This window comes from Sus scrofa, chromosome 6 (genome assembly GCF_054392235.1).
Source record: "Sus scrofa isolate SSC_HxYL_T2T_F1_AM1 chromosome 6, Sscrofa_HxYL_maternal_Yorkshire_Landrace_v2.0, whole genome shotgun sequence".
Taxonomy (NCBI): domain Eukaryota; kingdom Metazoa; phylum Chordata; class Mammalia; order Artiodactyla; family Suidae; genus Sus; species Sus scrofa.
Window position 1 is genome coordinate 61,053,536 of NC_139388.1, and position 17,243 is coordinate 61,070,778.

The following is a 17,243-nucleotide window of genomic DNA, read 5'->3' on the forward strand; positions in this document are numbered from 1 at the left end:
AGGTCCACACCCACAGCATATTGAGGTTCCCAGGCTAAGGGTTGAATCTGAACTGCAGCAGCCTGCACCATAGCCACAGCAACACCAGACCTGAGTCCATTTGCACCCTACACCTCAGCTAACAGCAATGATGGATCTTTAACCCACTGAGCAGGGCCATAGATCGAACCCACATCCTCATGGATACTAGTTGGGTTCATTACTGCTGAGCCACAATGGGAAATCCTGGAGAGAGATTTTAAAGTAAAATCCGGAGTTCCCGTTGTGGCGTAGTGGTTAACGAATCCGACTAGGAACCATGAGGTTTTGGGTTCAATCCCTGGCCTTACCCAATGGGTTGGGGATCTGGTGTTGCCATGAGCCTGTGGTGTAAGTCGAAGATGCAGCTAGGATCTGGCATTGCTGTGGCTCTGGCATAGGCCCGTGGCAACAGCTCCGATTCGACCCCTAGCCTGGGAACCTCCATATGCCGTGGGAAGCAGGCCTAGAAAAGGCAAAAAGATAAAAAATTTAAAAAATAAAGTAAAATCCACGTATCAGGAGTTCCTCTTGTGGTTCAGTGGTAATGAACCCAACTAGCATCTATGAGGTCTTGGGTTTGATTCCTGTCCCTGCTCAATGGGTTAAGGATCCAGCATTGCTGTGAGCTGTGGTTCAGGTCACAGCCAAGGCTTAGATCCCGATTGCCTGTGGCTGGTGGTGTAAGCCGGCAGCTGCAGCTCCATTTGACCCCTAGTCTGGGAACCTCCACATGCAGTGGGTGCTGCCCTAAAAAAAAAAAAAAAAAAAATCCATGTATGGTGTTTCCAAAATCGCAGGGAGGCACTTGCACATCAGCTCCAAGTCTCTTGCTTCACCGTCAATGAACTTTAGTTCATTTTCTCCTGTCATTCTAATTCTGTCACTGAACTTGAAATGTGAGGAGCTTCTTCATGGTTATAGAACTTCTACTTTGCATCTGTCATTTCTCTGTGTACATTTTCATGCCCCACAAATCTGCAAACACTCCCTTGATGTATACATCCTCGAGGCATTTCACCAAAGTAAAAGGGAAGACAAGCAAAGGAAATAGATCCGCTGTCCTTAAAATAATAGTGAAATAGGATTCAAAAAATAAGTCAGGAGTTCCCGTCGTGGCGCAGTGGTTAACGAATCCGACTAGGAACCATGAGGTTGCGGGTTCGACCCCTTCCCTTGCTCAGTGGGTTAACGATCCGGCGTTGCCGTGAGCCGTGGTGTAGGTTGCATATGCGGCTTGGATCCCGCGTTGCTGTGGCTCTGGCGTAGGCCGGCGGCTACAGCTCCGATTCGACCCCTAGCCTGGGAACCTCCATATGCCGTGGGAGCGGCCCAAAGAAATAGCAAAAAGATAAATAAATAAATAAGTCTCCCCAAAAAACTAAAAAATAGAACCACCTTATGATCCAGGAATTCCATTTATGGGTAAGTAAATACTGAAATTATGAGTGTACTAATTTTTTTTTTTTTTTTTTTTTTTTTTTTTTTTGCTTTTTAAGTCTGTACCCATGGCATATGGAAGTTCCCAGGCTAGAGGCTGAATTCGAGCTACAGCTGCCAGCCAACACCAAGCCGGATCCTTCATCCACTGAGTGAGGCCAGGGATCAAACCTGCATCCCCATGGATCCTAGTTGGGCTCATTAACCACTGAGCCCAAAGGGAACTCCCACGAGAGTACTAATTTGAAAACATACATACATCCCAGTGTTCATAGCAGCACTATTTCCAAAAGCCAAGATATAGGAGCAATGTAAGTGTCCATCAAGAGAAAGGTGAATAAAGAGGAAGTCTTATGTATTTACAGTGGAATATTACTCAGCCGTAATGAAGAAGGGAATTCTGTCATTGGCAACACCAGAGATGGGTTGAGAGCGTGTTGTACTTAGTGAAATATGTCACAGAGAAAAATACTACATGCTATCACTTATATGTAGAATTGGAAAAGAAATGAATATATAAAAATGAAACAGAGACGCACAGAGAAAACAAACTAGGTTACCAGCGGGGAGAGGGAAGGGAAGAGGGGTAGGATTGAAGTATGGGATTAAGAGATCCAAACTACTCTGTATAAAATAGAAAAGCAGTATCTTAATATATTGTAGAGCACAAGGAATCATAACCACTGTTTGGTAATATTTTTTTTGGCTGCACTTATGACTTGCAGAAATTCCCAGGCCAGGGATTGAACCCATGCCACAGCAGTGACAATGCCAGATCCTTTATCTACTAGGCCACCAGGGAACTCCCTGGTAATAAGTTTTAATGAGGTATAATCTATATAAATACTGAATCACTATGCTGTACATGTACAGCTAATGTGATAAAATAAAACCACTGTAGTTCAATAAATAAATAGGTATCATACATATATAATTAAATTTAGGATTCATAAAAATGTAATTTTCCTACAGTTGAGATACAGTGCTTATTACTGTAACTTCAAAAAGAGGTTTGTTTTTAAATACACTCACAGCATATGGAAATTCCTGGACCAGGTATCGAATCCGACTTGCAGCTGTGATCTGAACTGCTGCAGACACAATTCTGGATCCTTAATCCAGTGTGCCACAGCAGGAACTCCAAAAGGAGTGTTTTAAATACCCTTTCAAAATGGCTCTTCTGAAAAATTTTTATTTCTATTTATAATTTGATGAACACCTCCATACGTTAATTTTGTTTTTGTTTTTGTTTTTGTGTTTTTTAGCACTGCACCCAAGGCCTATGGAAGTTCCCAGGCTAGGGGTCAAATCGGAGCTACAGCTGCCAGCCTACACCACAGTCACAGCAACAACGGATCCCAGCAGCATCTGTGACCTACACCACAGCTCATGGCAACTTGGGATCCTTAACCCGCTGAGCAAGGCCAGGTATTGAACCCACAACCTCATGGTTCCCACTAGGATTTGCTTCTGCTGCGCCACAATGGGAACTCCCTCCATACATTAATTTTTATAATACAAATAAAAAATATCTTAGGCCATTCATCTATATGTATTTCCCAAGCATTTCCAATAATCCTATTGTGCAGTAAGATCCAAGGGCATCAAGAAGAGGAATGGATAAGTGTGTTATCAGTATGTGGAAAATCATGGCCTTTCTTAAGCAACACATCAGGAGTTTCAAGGGTAAACATTCAGTTTTATTTCTTTACTTAGTCTTCTTAGGGCCGCACCCAAGGCACCTGGAAGTTCCCAGGCTACGAGTCGAATCGGAGCTGCAGTCGTTGGCTCCAGATCCAAGCCACATTTGCAACCTACACTGCATCACAGCATCCTTAACCCACTGAGCAAAGCCAGGAATGGAACCCACATCCTCATGGATACTGGTTGGGTTCCTTACCACTGAGTCATTATGGGAACTCCAAACATTCCGTTTTATATGAGTCCGACTCCATCTTTCAGGTCTGACTATGGATCTTTAAGCCTCACTATGTGGACAAGGAAGGCTGATAATAAAGCCTGAGGGCTTCTTTTTTTGTCTTTTTGCCATTTCTTGGGTCTTTCCCATGGCATATGGAGGTTCCCAGGCTAGGGGTCCAATCGGAGCTGTAGCCACCGGCCTACGCCACAGCCATAGCAACACAGGATCCAAGCCGCGTCTGCAACCTACACCACAGCTCACGGCAACGCCGGATCCTTAACCCACTGAGTAAGGCCAGGGATCGAACCCGCAACCTCATGGTTCCTAGTCGGATTCGTTAACCACTGAGCCATGATGGGAACTCCCTGAGGGCTTCTTTGGCAGTAGTTGTAGGTTCACCCCACAGTCAAGTACCATCACCACAGCCTGGTCCTTTATCCACGATAATGCAAGGTCATCACCATTTTCTGCTGCTCTAGCCGTTTTAGAAACAACTTGTGAGTCCACCCTGTTCTCCCCAGAAAGCCTCATTATGTAAGAAACATTCTCCTGACACTTTAGTGTATGGAGCCTTTATTCCTGCCATCCAAACTAAACTTTGAAAGGGGTTCCATCCTTTTGCAACAGAGAAAGCCAAAGTGTAAGCTAACAAAACATGGGTTGGAGAGTGCATAGGTGAAATTTCTAGTTTATCTATGGAAAAATCCCATTTTGCATGTTTATTTGTAGAGGAAACTCACGAACACTGATCTCCAGTTCTTTCTCTGAGCACATGAACCACAAAAGATCGATTGAGTCATTATTATTATTATTATTTTGGCCACAACAAAGGCACATGGAAGTTCCTGTGCCAGGGATTATTTTTTTTAATTATTATTATTTTTATTTTTATTTTTTTTGCTTTTTAGGGCCGCACCCCCAGCATATGGAGGTTCCCAGACTAGGGGTTGAATCAGAGCTGCAGCTGCCGGCCTACACCACAGCCACAGTAATGCAGGATCCGAGCCATGACTGACCTACATTACAGCTCACGGCAATGCCGAATCTTTAACCCACTGAGCAAGGCCAGGGATCAAACCCATAGCCTCATGGATCCTAATTGGATTCGTTAACCACTGTGCCACGATGGGCACTCCCACCAGATCCGTCTTAACTAGGCTGGGGATCAAACTGTGTTCAGAGACAAGGCCAGGGGCTTAACCCACTGCACCACAGCGGGAACTCCAGACTGAGTCATTTTAATCCTCATTCCTGAATTTTTCCTTCCTCACGTTTTTTATGCCTGATGCATTTCTTTTCTTTTCTTTTCTTTTGGTCTTTTTTGCCTTTTCTTGGGCCGCTCCCGCAGCACACGGAGGTTCCCAGGCTAGGGGTTGAGTCTGAGCTGTAGCCACCGGCCTACGCCACAGCCATAGCAACGTGGGATCCAAGCCACATCTGCAACCTGCACCACAGCCCACGGCAACGCCAGATCCTTAACCTGATGAGCAAGGCCAGGGATCGAACCGGTAATCTCATGGTTCCTAGTCAGATTTGTTAACCAGTGAGCCACGACGGGAACTCCTATGCCTGATATATTTCTATTTTCATTTCATGTAAATATGTAAACCATGGGTCTAATTCCAGCACTAAAAAAGGCCTGTAGAAATATAATCATATAGTGGATATTCAGGCATGGAGGGAGGGGCAGGATGTAGAGAATTTGTGTTTTGAAGTTCCCAGTGTGGCATAACAAGTTCTGTGGCGTCTTGGGAGCTCTGGGATGTAGGTTCATCTCTGACCTGCAACAGTGGGTTAAGGATCTGGCGTTGCCAAATTGTGGCTTAGGTCACAACTCCTGCTTGGATCTGACCCCTGGCCTGGGAACTCCGTATGATTCAAGGTGGCCAAAAAGAAAAAAGAAAAAAAAAAAAGGAACTTGTGTCTGAAGTTCGTTTTTCAGGTTTGTTTGTTTCAGGGCCACACCTGTGGCATAGGGAAGTTCCCAGGCTAGAGGCTGAATCGGAGCTGTAGCTGCCAGCCTACACCACAGCCACAGCAACATAGGATCTGAGCCACATCTGCACCCTACACCTCAGCTCACGGCAATGCTGGATCCCCGACCCAATGAACGAGGCCAGGGATCCAACCTGCATCTTCATGGATACTGGTTGGATTTGTTTCCACTGCGCCACAACGGGAACTCCCTCCACTGCCATATTATTTTCGTTGTTTTTATTGTTTTGGCTGCACCCTCAGCATACAGAATTTCCTGGGCCAGGGATCGAAGCCATGCCACAGCAGTAACAAGAGCCAAAGCAGTAACCATGCTGGATCCTTAACCCCCTGAGCCGCCAGGGAACCCCTGCCATGGTAGTTTCATTATAGCTGCAGTAAAAATCAGGGGTACACTATGGAGTTCATAACTCTAATGCAAATTATGAATGTCCATAAAATTGTAAGTGGTGGAGAGAAATTGTTGTAGATACGCTTCAACCTAGACATCCTAACGCTGTATCATTAGTGATCATTAGGAAGTACTTCAGTGAGGTACGATTGGCTTGGCTCAGTGGAAAGCTTATACCTCATTCAGGATTTCATTTTATTATTAATGTTTTGGCTGCACCCTCAGCATGTGGAAGTTCCTGGCCCAGAGATTGAACCCTCGCTATAGAGTAGCCTCCAAGCTGCTTCCATGATCTTTAATCGCTGCACCACCAATCCACAAGGGAACTCCATTCAGGATTTTAACAAGACCATATTTCATTAGACATGAAAGTATAGTAGATTCTAACTAAGATGGTATCAAAATGCAATTCCGGTGAATCCATCACACTCTGTACTCTTGTTCTTTTCTTTTTTCTCTTACTTATTTTTTTTTTTTTTTGCCTTTTTGCCATTTCTTGGGCCACTCCTGCGGCATATGGAGGTTCCCAGGCTAGGGGTTCAATCGGGGCTATAGCCGCCGGCCTACACCAGAGCCACAGCAACACGGGATCCGAGCCGTGTCTGTGACCTACACTGCAGCTCACGGCAACGCCAGACCCTTAACCCACTGAGCAAGGGCAGGGACCGAACCCGCAACCTCATGGTTCCTAGTCGGATTCGTTAACCACTTCGCCACGACGGGAACTCCTCTTGCTCTTTTCATTTAACCATGGTCTCTAACACTGTGTCTTCAGGGGCCTGAAATAAGACTGGTTGTCATTAATCTACAATGTATCTATATTTTGGCACTTCCCATGATCCCCAATTTATACCATATCCGTTTTTTTTTTTGGCCATGCCCATGGCATGTGGAAGTTCCCGGTCTAGGGATTGACTCCTCCCCCTCCCCAGCAGTGACCCTCACGATCCCTGCAGTGACAGCGCCGGATCCTTAACCTGCTTCACCAGGGAACTCCAAAATTTCTTTATTTTATCGTTGAGTAATATTCCAGTCTGTATAGTTACACACCATTTTCTTTGTCCATTTGTCCATCTATGTTGCTTAACACTTTTTTTTTTTTTAAATCTTTTTGCTGTTTCTCGGGCCGCTGCCGTGGCATATGGAAGTTCCCAGGCTAAGGGTCAAATTGGAGCTGTAGCCACCAGCCTACACCACAGCCACAGCCACAACAACACGGGATCTGAGCTGAGTCTTTGACCTCCACCACAGCTCACGGCAACGCTGGATCCCCAACCCACTGAGCAAGGCCAGGGATCAAACCTGCAACCTCATGGTTCTTAACACATTCTTGACATCAGATTGATGAAGCCTTTTGTAGATACGTTTTTGCCCCCTGACCAGAGATTCTTTGTCATATTATCAGTATGGGGCCCAACTTTAATTATATTTAAGGTCCCCCAGGTGATTCCAGTCCAGATCCATCCTTGAGCAGCAGGGCTCCGTGTCCTCCCAATCCTGAGGGCTGGGATCTGGGCTGAGGGGGCGGGGGCTCTCCTCTGCACGGGGATGGAGCAGGGCTGGTCTGTGACCTGCAGGGGGTTGTGGGCTCCAGCGGAGGTGCACACGGCTGCAGGGTGGGTGAGGGCCTCAGCAGAAGAATACTGTGATCTGAAGAAAAGTCTGGGAAAACTCCTCTGTTGGTCTCTGTAGGAGTCTCCTGTCCTGAATCCGTCCTGGGACAGTGGGCAGCAGAGGCCTGTGTCATCCACATGGTAAGCTCTCCCCTGTGTGTGTGGTTGTGGCACAGAGATGGGGTGTATTGGTTCTAAGCATCAGGAACATTATCAACTTTCAAGATTGACTTCTAGTGGGAGGTCGAGGTTAGCAGATGTGAGCTATTACACACTGAGGGATAAAAAACAAGGTCTTGGAGTTCCCATCATGGCGCAGTGGTTAACGAATCCAACTAGGAACCATGAGGTTGCGGGGTCAATCCCTGGCCTTGCTCAGTGGGTTAAGGATCCGGCGTTGCCGGATATGAGCTGTGGTGTAGGTTGCAGACGCGGCTCGGATCCGTGTTGCTGTGGCTGTGGTGTAGGCCGGGGGCTACAGCTCCAATTCGACCCTTAGCCTGGGAACCTCCATATGCCATGGGAGTGTCCCAAGAAATGGCAAAAAGAAAAAAAGAAAAAAAAAAGCCAAGGTCTTGTACAGCACAGAGAACTATATAAAATGTCCTGGGACAGCCAGAATGGAGGGAGTCATGGCTCAGCAGAAACGAATCTGACCACCATCCTTGAGGATGCAGGTTTGATCCCTGGCCTCGATCAGTGGGTTAAGGATCCAGTGTTGCCGTGAGCTGTGGTGTAGGTTGCAGACTTGGCTTGGATCTGGTGTTGCTGTGGCTGTGACATAGGCTGCCAGTTACTGCTCTGATTAGACCCCTAGCCTGGGAACCTCCATATGCCGTGGGTGGGGCCCTGAAAAGACAAAAAATATATATGTATCAAAAAGTTTTTTTGACTTGCTGTTACAGGACTACACATCATTGTGAAATGATAATTTTTTAGTAATAAGTAAAGGTGAGTGGTTTCAAAGACAAACATTTATAAAATTGTAAGAGAAATTTAGCTCTTCTGTTTGTTTTTTTTTTGTTTGTTTTTTTGTTTTTTTTTTTTTTGTCTTTTTGCTATTTCTTTGGGCCGCTCCCACGGCATATGGAGGTTCCCAGGCTAGGGGTCGAATTGGAGCTGTAGCCCCCGGCATACGCCAGAGCCACAGCAACGCGGGATCCGAGCCGCATCTGCGACCTACACCACAGCTCACGGCAACGCCGGATCGTCAACCCACTGAGCAAGGGCAGGGACCGAACCCGCAACCTCATGGTTCCTAGTCGGATTTGTTAACCACTGCGCTACGACGGGAACTCCAGCTCTTCTGAATTTGTAAGTTTTAGGTTTCTTTTTTTGTCTGTCAAATCGGTGCTACAGCTGCTGGCCTACACCACAGCCATAGCAAAGCCAGATCCGAGCCTTGTCTGCGACCCACACCACAGCTCGTGGCAACGCCAGATCCCCAACCTACTGAGCGAAGCCAGGGATCGAACCCATAACCTCATGGTTCCTAGTCAGATTCGTTTGGGCTTCGCCATGATGGGAACTCCAAAAGGAGTAGTTTAAAAAAAAAAATATTTTCAAAGAAATAACATTTTCCTTTTATCAGCAAGGAAACCCAAATTTGAATTTTGTAGCAGAGTATTTTTAGCATAAAACTCAATTATCTTTAGCTCTTACATAAAGAAAGCCAAAAGTGGATGTACCCATTTTAGTAATGTTTTAGTATTTTTTATTTTGGAATAATTTAGATATTTAATAACTGCTCAGCATTTAACTTAGAAAAGGTGTGAGGTTTTACGTCACTGAAGAGTTTGAGAAAGCTATTGATAGATTTACTTTGGGAGTTCCCTTTTTGGTTCAACAGATCCACTGTGTCTCTGCCACACTGGGGGGCAAATTCCATCCTCCACCAGGCACAATGGGTTAAGAATACAGTGTTGCCACCCATATGCCTTGCCTAAAAGAAAGGTGGCCAAAAATAAAGAAAAAAAAAATGGGAGTTACCACTGTAGCTCAGCAAATTAAGAACCTGACTAGTATACAGGAGGATCAGGCTAGTATCCATGAGAATGCGGGTGCAATCCTATCCTCTCTCAGTGGGTTAAGAATCCAGTGTTGCCACAAGCTGTGGCAGAAGTTGCAGAAGCGACTTGGATCTGGCTTGGCTGTGTCTGTGGTGTAGGCCGGCAGCTGCAGCTGATTAGACCCCTAGCCTGGGAACTTCCGTATGCCGCAGGTGCGGGCCTAAAAAGAAAAAAAAAAAGGAAAAGCCTTATATCTCATGCACCTTCAGTCAATTCCCTTGGACAGCAGCCTGCTGGCAAAAGAGGCATTTTTTGAAATCATTTTCAACTTGTTAGGAGACAAAATATGTCACCGTAAACCAATAGGAAGGTTCTACCTTAACCTGAAATGAAATGACTGTAGCTTAAAAAGAGCAGTTTCTGGGTCCAGGGACACTCCATCCCCTCGGGGCTCCGGGCCCTGGACCTGGCCGCCCAGCCCCCCACCTGGGCTCCTCCTCGCCCCGCCCCTCGCCGGGGACGTTCCGCCCAGGCCCCGCCCCCAGCAGCCCCGGCCCTAAATCCGCGCAGGCGCAGTCTTTGCGGAAGCGGAAGCGGAGAGCGCGGCGTGAAGGTCACCCTGCTGAGAGTAAGTTTCTCCTTTATAGTGTAACTCTGTGATGTGCCGTCCCTCTAACCCCATCCTTTGGGTGTGGGGGTCACGACGGCCCTAAAATCCCAGCACCCGGCCCTCCGTCCCAAGTTAGTCAATACGTCGCCGTTATAGGTCGGGTTTGTTTTCCTTAGAGTTCGAAATCGCTCTGTGCCTGATCCTGGAGCCCCCGGCTTTTCTGCCTTTAGTACACGTAGACGCAGCCTTTGGCGGCGTTTTCCTGCTTAGATTCCTTTCCTGCCTCCGCCCCGCCATGTAAAGTGCTCTTCCCCGAGGAGGACCCGCGCCCCCACCTCGCTCCCCCAACTGGAGGCAGCGCCGGCCGCCCCGCTCCCGGAGAGGCCGCGTCCTCGCCCCGGTGCTGGGATTCGGGAGCCCCCCTCTCCTGAGACCACCCTCCCTGCAGCCCCTCTGTCCTCGCGGCCCCTCCGGCCGGTCCTTCTGCCCCGCAGGCCTCACGTGTGTAGTCAGCCCTTCCCCGCACCCGGCGTAGGGGGAGGTGACCTCGTCCACCGTGTGACACCCAGCGTTCTTCCGTCTCAAAGTCCACCGGATGAAATATGTTCTCTTCCGGTTGGCGGGCATCTTATTTAGTCTCCATCCCTGTAAATACTTGTGTGAGGGGCATGAGGAGAGGCAGAGACATGGGAATGACATTGTGGCGCATCGGTGTCAGGACCCACAGCAGCGGTTCGCGTCGCTGCTGTGGTTCTGGTTCCATCCCTGGCCAGGGAACTTCAACCTGCCGTGGGCGCCCCCCCCGCCCAAAAAAAAGATGAGCCAAACACAGAAAAGTTGAGGAGAAAATAATAAGATAGGACGGATGGACACGTAGAGGATGGCTAAGGGATTTATAAGGCAGCAAATGAAATACAGTAGGCCTTGAAATTAGCAGGTGCGTGTACTCCAGAAGTAATAAAAAGCCGGATCTTCAGGGGTTGGAAAGCAACACTGGGAGAGTGTAGCAGTGCAGTGATGGGAGGGGTGGCGGCTGTGTTGAGGCACTTAGCAGGGAGAGCGGCGGAGGTGGAGGGTAATAAACAGTGGGAACTACAGGAAATTCAGAGTCTCCTTGTTCTGGGAGAGAAACAGATGACAACTTGTGACTAGCAGAGGAAGAGACAGAGCAGGAAGGAAGCAGAGCCACTTGGGGTGCCAGGGAGTGGGGGAGGGAGTGTAACAGGGACAGAAGGGGTGGGTGGTGTAACCCTGGGGACAGAGAGAGTGTAGAGTTGTGTGAAGGGGGCAGAACTATATGGATATTTAAGACAATTAGAAAGGCTGGGGGAAGAACAAGTGGGGAGTCTACTTGCAGAGTAGGGCAGGATGGATGAGAGATAAGAAACAGGAGGCCAGGGAGTTCTCCTCCTGGCTCAGCAGAAACGAATCTGACTAGAATCCATGCCAGCGCAGGTTCGACCCCTGGCCTCCCTAGGTGGGTTAAGGATCCGGCATTGCCGTGAGCTGTGGTCTCTGTAGTCTGTGTAGGTCACAGACGTGGCTGGGATCTGGTGTTGTTGCGGCTGTGGTGTAGACCAGCGGCTACAGCTCCAATTCAACCTCCATGTGCCTCGGATGTGGCCCTAAAAAGACAAAAAAGAAAGAGAAGAAATAGGAGGCCAGGAGTTTCCATCGTGGCTCAGTGGTTAACAAACCCCTGACTAGGATCCATGAGGACATGGATTCCATCCCTGGCCTTGCTCAGTGGGTTAAGGATCTGACGTTGCCATGAGCTGTGGTGTAGGTCACAGACGCGCCTCGGATCCTGCGTTACTGTGTCTGGTGTAGGCTGGCAGCTACAGTTCTGATTCCACCCCTAGCCTGGGACCCTCCATATGCCGCAGGTGCAGCCCTAAAAAAAAAAAAAGAAGAAGAAGAAAGAAATAGGTTGCTGGGAGTTCCCGTCGTGGCGCAGTGGTTGGCGAATCCGACTAGGAACCATGAGGTTGCGGGTTCGATCCCTGCCCTTGCTCAGTGGGTTAACGATCCGGCGTTGCCGTGAGCTGTGGTGTAGGTTGCAGACGCGGCTCGGATCCCGCGTTGCTGTGGCTCTGGCGTAGGCCGGTGGCTACAGCTCCGATTCAACCCCTAGCCTGGGAACCTCCATGTGCCGCGGGAGCGGCCCAAAGAAATAGCAAAAAAAAAAAAAAAAAAAAAAAAAATAGGTTGCTGGCAGGCGCACCATGAGAATAGTAGGGCGCAGTGGCTTGGGTCACTGAAGAGGTGTGGGTTTGATCCACAGCCCAGGGCACATTGGTCTTGCTGTGGCTCCAGTTCCCAGTTTCCAGGCCCTGGGAACTTCCACATGCCATGTTTTGGGCCATAAAATAAAAAAAAACGGGAGTTCCTGTTTTAGCTCAGGGAGTTCCTCTTGTAGCTCAGTGGGTTAGGGAACACAACTAATATCCATGAGGATGTGGGTTCAATCCCTGGCCTCGCCCACTGGGTTAAGAATTTAGCATTGCCATGAGCTGTGGTGTAGGTCGAAGATGTGGCTGCAATCCATGTTGCTACGGCTGAGGTGTAGTCTGGCAGCTGCAGTTCCAGTTGAATCCCTAGCCTGGAAACTTGCATATGCTACAGGTTCAGCCCTAAGAAGCAGACAAACAAACCACAAAAAGCCGGCAACAACAAAACAAAAACAAAAAGAAGGAGATATAGGGAAAGAAAGAGGGAGATAAATAATGAAATGGGAACACCTGGTAGTGCAGGTAGAGAGGGGAAACTGGATCAAGATGGAGGGTGAGTTGTTTGGATGTGGATGCTTAAAGTGTGATACATGATTTGTAGCTTTAGAATGTAGTAAATTTAAAATTCAGGAGTTCTGGAGTTCCCGTTGTGGCTCATCGAGTTAAGAACACGACATAGAGTCCGTGACGATGTGGGTTTAATCCCTGGCCTCACTCAGTGGGTTAAGGATCACTGCCTTAAGCTCCCGCATGTAGGTGGCAGATGCGGCTCAGATCCAGCATTGCTGTGGCACAGGCTGGCCATTGTAGTTCTCTTTTGACCCTTGGCCTGGGAACTTCCATGATGCCGAGGTGTGGCCATAAAAAAAAGAAAAAGTAGAAAAGAAAAAAATTGCAGTTCCAGCTGTGGTGCCATGGATTGGCAGCATCTTGGGAGCCCTGAGACTTGGCAGGCATAGTGGGTTAAGGATCCAACATTTCGGCAGCTGCATCTTGGGTCTCCACTGCATGCAGCTCGGATCTGATCCCTGGCTCCAGAATTCCATATGCTGCAGGACAGCCAAAAATGGAAGAAAAAAAATTCGCATTATTTCCTTTTATTGATTCAGATTTATTTGACATTTGAGTGCTTTCCTCTCTTTATCTGATATCTTGGAGAAGTTCCTTAGTAACTGGTAAAGAATTTTAGAGTATTTTGATGAGTGCTTGGTAAAGATGTCAGTCCAACAACCCACTTTAACCAGCTAGTCTAATACTAGAGTTTTCCCTGTCACGTGATCTGTGAACAGAGCGAGCTATGCGATGGTGACGTGAGGTTGGTTCCCTTTGCTGAAAGGTCCTTGTGCCTTTTAGCCGTGTTTGCCCATGGGTACGTGGAGGAGAGATAGATGGACAGAGAAGTGGGGAGGGCAGCCTGCAGCAGAAGGGATGTGGAGGCAAGCGTGCGCCTCTGGACGGCCAGTAAAGGGCATGTGCACTTGTCCCTTTATGGCTCAAGGGATGCGTGGGACTGTTTGCATGCGACGTATCCCTTCTGGCGGGAGCACCTGGTATTGGGGTTATGGCTTCTGGGGTTCATTGCATGGTTGGAGGTTCCTTAGTGTGTTAGCTCAGGGTGCCTGGAACATAGCTGCTGAGTCTTAGGTTTACCAGTATCAGTTTCATGATCATCTATGAGGCGGAATGAAGGTAGTGTGTTTAGGCTGAGAAGACATTGTTAGACGTGTGGCCTGAGCGGAGCCCTCAGGGATCACTGGGGGCAGAAGGATGGCAGCCTTGTCCTCAGGCAGTGGAGGTAGAGGGTGCCCCACAGCTTGCACTCCGCAAGTGTCTTGTGTTGGTTTTTTTTTTTTTTTTTTTTTTTTTTTGTAGATCAGGAATTATTGTGCAGAGAAATTGCTTTGGGAAAGATCTCCAGTGTTCTCCTTAATTGCTGCAAGTAATAAAATGCTTCCTGCTCCAGAAAAAAGAAAACAAATAGAAATCATTGTGCAGTTTTTAGAGGAATAGAGGGAAAAATCGCAAAGATCATTTTGTGGGCTACCTTTGATACTTTTTAGTATTTTGTGCTGCAAATGAAAAACATTTCTGACACAGAATGAAAGATGCGAAAGGCAGTTTGGAGTGTTGTGGGTCTCACTGGGGCGTCACCATGGAAACTCTTTAATACATAGTGTTTGGGGGAGTTCCCCTTGTGGCTTAGTAGAAACGAACCCAGCTAGTATCCATGAGGATGCTGGTTTGATCCCTGGCCCCGCTCAGTGGGTTAAGGATCCAGCATTGACAAAAGCTGAGGTGTAGGTTGCAGATGTAGTTCCGATCTGGTGTGGCTGTGGCTGTGGTGTAGGCTGGCAGCTGTAACTCCAGTTCCACCCCTAGCCTGGGAACTTGCATATGCCGGACCTGCAGCCCTAAAAATATCTATATGTAGTTTTTGGAGATGGCATTGTTTGGTATATTTAGGTAAACATTTGCAACATGTACATCTAATTACATTGTGCAGACTGTATTTATTCATACTGTGTTTCTGTGTACTTGGTATTTTCTTTGAAACACTTAAGTGTTCTCAGCACACAGAAATAAAAAAGGAGCAGGAGTTCCCGTTGTGGCACAGCGGAAACGAATCCACCTAGGAACCATGAGGTTGTGGGTTTGATCCCTGGCTTCGCTCAGTGGGTTAAGGATCCCGTGTTGTCATGAGCTGTGGTGTAGGTCAGACACAGCTCAGATCCCGAATTGCTGTGCCTGTGGTGTAGGCTGGCAGCTGTAGCTCCGATTGGACCCCTAGCCTGGGAAACTTCATAAGCCTCAGTCAGGTGTGACCTTAAAAAGCTAATCAATCAGTCAATCAATCAATAAAAATAAAATAGTGAATTGATGGAAGTGTAAAGTACTGTATTGTGATTATCACACAGCTTATCAACTGCCAAAGAATCACACTGAATGTCTCATATACACACCATTATTATTTATCAATTATACCTCAGTTAACCTGGAAAGGAAAGTGGGAGGTGTGCAAAGCCTGCCTCCTTTGAGTGCTGCTTAACCCAGACTTCACTTTAGATCCATGAGGTGTTTTGCATGTACATGTTCTGTGCCCTCTGACCAGGGATTCCCCTTCATGCAGTCATGTGGGATCCAACATCAATATTTAAGGTGCCCCAGGTGATTCCAATCCGGATCCATCCTTGAGCAGCAACGCTCCGCGTCCTTCCAATCCTGGGGGCTGGTATCTGGGCTGAGGGCGAGGGGGCTCTGCTCTGCACGGGGGATGGAGCAGGGCTGGTCTGTGGCCTGCAGGGGGTTGTGGGGTCCAGCTGAGGTGCCCAAGGTTGAGTGTAAGTGAGGGCCTCACCAGGAGAGGAGCTTAATCAGAAGGAAAGTTGTTGGAAAACTCTCCTGTTGGTCTCCGTGGGAGTTTCTTGTCCTGAGTGCCTCCTGGGACAGCGGACCCCAGAGGCCTGTCTCTTCCACATGGTGCGGTCTCCCCTGTGCATGTGGTTGTGGCACAAGAACGCTGCCAAGACCAGCTCAGCAGGTTGGGGCTGAAGAACAGGTGCTGTGAAACTTCAGGAAAAAAAGTTAACATAAAACAAGACACAGAGACATTTATCTTGAGTAAAGGTGGGAACCGGGGAACTCAAGGTCTCAGGGACTAAGAGCCCCACCTCAAGAAACCACACTGCTTTTTTGTGCTCTTGAGGATGACGTCAAGTGAGGAGGGGGCTTTGGGTGCAGGATATAGGTTTTTTTAAGTTATTTTAAAAGTCACAGAGCCGGTTGCTGATTAAGCTTTTATTCTGACCTTTAGGCTTTTAACAGTCATTAGCATTGAGGAAGCTTGGTGTCGGCTCTCTAGGCATAGCATTCTGGAGAATCACCCTTGTGCTTCTGCAGACAGCTGCGTGCCTATCTGCGGCAACCTGGCTGGCATGCCTAGGTTTGCACCTCGGTTCTCCTTGCTCATGCATCTCCTGCTAACGACCCTCATAAACCCCTCGGGGCCATGAGGTTCATCTTCCTCTTATTCTTTAGAGGACATAGCATGCTGTGCACACGGCAGGCCTGGACCAAGGCATTCTGTCCTCATTCAGCTGACCCCATGCATGGCTTATGCCTTTAGGTCTTTGTGCTTATGCTTAAGTCATTTACCGGCACTGCGACTGTTTTCCAAGCAGGAAGATGGGGTGAAGGAAAGCAGGACAAGATGCAGTTTTCAGCATAGAAACCAGAAGCAAAGAGGCTAAGAAAAGATTGCGGAAACCTGTCTCACGGCAGAACGCAGTATGTTGAGTCTAAGCATTAAGCAGCATCTTTTTAACTTTCAAGTTTGATTTCTAAAGACGCATGTTGCCTGAGCAAGAAGCCCGGCGGGGGAGGAGGAGGAAGAGGAAGGAAGACCAGGAGTCAGGAATGGCTGTTTCTCAGGTAAAGTTAATTCCTCAGGGATTCTCCGTCTGTCCTTCCTGAGATGCCCTCCTTTGGCCTCACTCATCTTGTCTGACCCTGTCCCTTCCCAGTCACCCGGGGCCTCCCCTCAGGGCCTGTCCCCTCCACTTATGACCCAGTGACCTGGAGCTTGTGAAGAGGCCCCCTTGGGCATCGTCCTGGGCTTCACACCCGTGGACTGGAGACATAGCGTCGGGCAGGGATTGGGCCCCATCTGGATGCACAGTCTGCGGTCACCCAGGATCAAGAAGCTGCACTCCAAAGTCAGGAGTTTTTGAATCCGACCAGGAACCGTGAGATTACAGGTTCAATCCCTGGCCTCGGTCAGTGGATAAAGGGTCTGGTGTTGCCGTGAGCTGTGGTGTAAGTTGCAGGCACAGCTTGGATCTGATATTGCTGTGGTGGTGGTGTAGGCTCTAGCTCCAATTGGACCCCTAGCCTGGGAACCTCCATGTGCTGCAGGTACGGCCCTAAAAAAAAAAAAATAGAGGAGAAAAAAAAAGGTTTTTTTTTGTTTGTTGTTCGGGTTTGTTTGTTTGCTTGCTTTTAATGGTTGCACCCACAGC

General features: G+C 48.1%; 1 protein-coding gene across 11 annotated transcripts in view; it reads left to right on the top strand.

The window, feature by feature from the left end:
* The first annotated feature begins 9,971 nt into the window (after window positions 1–9,971).
* The window catches only part of LOC146402437 (uncharacterized), a 43,809-nt gene continuing 36,537 nt past the window's right edge, over window positions 9,972–17,243 (top strand). For 9 of the 11 annotated variants that reach the window (XM_084961520.1, XM_084961519.1, XM_084961521.1 and 6 more), the window contains exons 1-2: window positions 9,972–10,015; window positions 16,558–16,656. In XM_084961520.1, coding sequence (XP_084817646.1) covers window positions 16,576–16,656 — 81 coding nt within the window. In that variant the 5' untranslated portion in view covers window positions 9,972–10,015; window positions 16,558–16,575. Of the gene's footprint in view, window positions 11,927–12,204; window positions 16,657–17,243 lie in introns of all 11 variants that reach the window. The other 2 variants (XM_084961524.1, XM_084961527.1) reach the window with 2 other exon arrangements.